This window comes from Priapulus caudatus, unplaced genomic scaffold (assembly GCF_000485595.1).
Source record: "Priapulus caudatus unplaced genomic scaffold, Priapulus_caudatus-5.0.1 Scaffold11, whole genome shotgun sequence".
Taxonomy (NCBI): domain Eukaryota; kingdom Metazoa; phylum Priapulida; class Priapulimorpha; order Priapulimorphida; family Priapulidae; genus Priapulus; species Priapulus caudatus.
In genome coordinates this window covers 867503-871096 of record NW_014577072.1, presented here as the reverse complement: position 1 = coordinate 871096, position 3594 = coordinate 867503, and the positions used below count along the sequence as shown (strand labels likewise).

Below are 3594 nucleotides of genomic sequence, written 5' to 3'. Positions count from 1 at the left end.
AATTATAATCGCAGCATCATACGTGCGTGATGCTGTAATCATATCATACTATACGTTATACGCTGTGTTGCGATCATATCATGCTATACGTTACGCGGCTGATGCTGTAATCATATCATACTATACGTTATATACGCTGTGTTGCGATCACATCATGCTATACGTTATACGTTACGCGGCTGATGCTGTGATCATATCATGCTATACGTTATACGTTACGCGGCTGATGCTGTGATCATATCATGCTATACGTTATATACGCTGTGTTGCGATCACATCATGCTATACGTTATACGTTACGCGCGTGATTCTGTTATCATATCATGCTGTACGTTATACGTTACGCGGCTGATGCTGTGATCATATCATGCTATACGTTATATAGGTTACGCGCGTGATGCTGCGATTATAATTATTATGCTATAATTTATACGTTACGTGCGTGATGCTGCGATTATAATTATTATGCTATAATTTATAGGTTACGCGCGTGATGCTGCGATTATAATTATTATGCTATAATTTATACGTTACGTGCGTGATGCTGCGATTATAATTATTATGCTATAATTTATACGTTACGCGCGGATAGATAGATAGATAGATAGATAGATAGATAGATAGATAGATAGATAGATAGATAGATAGATAGACGTGACTTGGAGTGAGATAGACGTTATAGATAGATAGATAGATAGATAGATAGATAGATAGATAGATAGATAGATAGATACTGCTGCTGCTGCTGCTGCTGCTGCTGCTGATGATGATGATGCTGGTGACGCTGACATGCTAACGATGCTATCGCTGCTGCTGTTGCTCCTGCTGCTGCTGTTGATAGCGATGACGATAGTGATTCCGATGACGAGGGTGATAGATAACATGATGACAGCAACGACGGACCTTTCTTGCAGTCGTTTGATGCGGACTTTGTCGTGAGGCAGCGATGGCTGGACAGGCGACTCAACTTCGAGAAGGCACGCGACCATGGTAACCACTACATCGCCGGTACTCCCGCGCTCGCGCAAAGCATCTGGAGGTCCGACTTGTTCTTCGTTAACGCGCGAGACGCGGCCTGGCACGAGGTGACGAGACCGAACACCCTCATCCGCATCTTTCCTAACGGCACCGTGCAGCTGAACCAGAGGTGAGCTCGCCAACTACCTCCCATAGCCCTAACCACAGGCACTTGGAACGTCTCAATACAAAAAAAAAACAATGGTAAATAAACACGAAATGTATTTACTACCAACGTCTTAATGTTTCTCTACTCTATTTCGCCTATTATTGCCGATAACTTCCTGCAAATGCCGTTCAAATGCTTCTCTGCAACACACAAGTACACCGCACGCACGCGTGTATTATTCTTGTTGTTTGAGCCCAGGGCGTGCGTGCGGTGTACTTGTGTGCTGCAGAGGAGCATTTGTACGGCATTTACAGGAAGGTATCGGCAATAATAGGCGAAATAAAGTAGAGAAACATTCAGACTTTTAATACATTTTGTAAATACATTTCGTGTTTATTTACAATTATTTCTTTTATTGAGACGTTCCAAGTGCCTGTGGCCCTAACGCCCCTAACTATCCAGTTCTCATGCTGACGCCGCGTAAGCGTTTACTCGCAAAAAGCGCTCCGTAACACACGGTGCCACTTAACGCAAAACGAATGGAAACATACAGCTTCACTTAAGGCATAAGCACGCGTGCACGCATGCAAACCCTGACGCGCAGTGAGTTTGCGAATCGAGAGTAAAAGCACTGTGTAAAACAGTAGTATGCATGACATCAGTGATGACATATAACGCCGAGAGGATAAATCGGTTGATCAATCTCTCACTCTGCCTGGTTTCTTGCAAGGAGAGGATCAGCGTGATGAACAGCACGCCTGCGAAACGTTACATCTGGAAAATTGTACACGATTATGTTTTTAGAATAAAAAAAACCAGTCTAGTTTGCTTGGATGTTTTGATGAAATTAATACACTAAGACGGAGGGGGGGGGGCAATAATTGCCAGTTTTTGTCGATTACCGAATTAATTATACGATATTATAGTTGCGCAAATATTGCATTGTGTACCCGCTCAAAGATTGCATCGTCTTTCATTTCGTAACGATTGATGGTGCCGCGCTCCAGGTTCAGAAAGGTCAGCTATACAGATCCGTTTTAGAGTTGGCACGGATTTTAGCATAGCTTTCGGTTGTGCCCGCCAAGAAGTTATACTTGTTTTATCGCTTTCACACATCCGCCTTTTATCGTGTGCTGTCCTGTGAGCTCCTAACGCTTTGCACGTGGTGAAGATGATCATGTCTCTAGAAGCCATATACACCACGTCGCGGCCACTGAGAGAGGAAATGACCACATGTAATGTTTGCAAGCAAACAGACGGCGCAGGTTGAGGGCATTGAATCTCCAGCATGCCAACAGTGCGGCTTCCGAGCGCACTTTTCATTAGCTCTTATCGTGTGGGTGGGCACAGATAGATAGATAGATAGATAGATAAATAGATAGATAGATAGATAGATAGATAGATAAATAAATAAATAAATAGATAGATAGATAGATAGATAGATAGATAGATAAAGATAGCATAAATACATAGATAGATAGATAGATAGATAGATAGATAGATAAATAGATAGATAGATAGATAGATAGAGAGATAGAGATGATGATGCTGTTGCGGCTGTTTCTGCTGCTGTTATTGCTGCTGCTGCTGCTGCTGCTACTGCTGCTGCTGCTGCTGCTGCTGCTGCTGCTGCTGCTACTACTACTACTACTACTACTACTACTACTACTACTACTACTACTACTACTACTACTACTACTACTACTACTACTACTACTGCTGATTATAACTGAAACTATATGTCGTTTATAAGACATTACAATCATTTTGCTTTTAAATTAATAAATAAGAAACACACTCGGTCTGTAGCCCTTGGCTGAAAAGTCGTTTTGCGCAACTTTTCAAATCGTGCGCTTTGAGTGGCGCCACCGTCGTTGTAATTAAACTGTAGTCGTTGGTTTTAAAACATAAAAAAAAATTGTAATGCTGATTAAACCATGAAATTTTTTATGTAGCGTATTTTTAACCTAAATTATCTGAAAATAACCCTAGAACCTAGAGTAAAAGATCACTTTAAGTCGTAATCAAGTAATATGATAAAGATTTATATATTAAGAAGAAGAAAAAGAAGAAGAAGAAGAAGAAGATAATGACGACGACGACGACATGGATAAATTTGTCCTAAAATGAACATCGTTCGGTTAAATAGCATTCAGGTATAAATATATTATTGCACCTTTGTGATTAGCCCTCGGTCTGTAACGTGCAAAATATATCGCCGTTCAAATTTCATAGCGTTGATGTATAATTAATTACAATAATTTAATTAGGTATCTGGTAACAAGTACGTGTGGGTATAGACGATTTGTTATACAGTAAGTACAGTTGTATGCAGTAAAATCCTAGAGTCTAGTATCCCTTTTATCAAACTTTAATTATATATATATATATATATATATATATGTGTGTGTGTGTGTGTGTGTGTGTGTGTGTGTGTGTAGTGTGTGTGTGTGTGTGTGTGTGTGTGT

At 40.5% G+C, this 3594-nt stretch overlaps 1 protein-coding gene across 3 annotated transcripts in view; it reads left to right on the top strand.

Annotated features, from left to right (window-relative positions):
* Positions 1–3594, top strand: part of LOC106807550 (glutamate-gated chloride channel-like) — a 63655-nt gene that overhangs the window by 55109 nt on the left and 4952 nt on the right. For all 3 annotated transcript variants that reach the window (XM_014809934.1, XM_014809927.1, XM_014809918.1), the window contains exon 4: positions 915–1147. In XM_014809934.1, coding sequence (XP_014665420.1) covers positions 915–1147 — 233 coding nt within the window. The remainder of the gene's footprint in view (positions 1–914; positions 1148–3594) is intronic.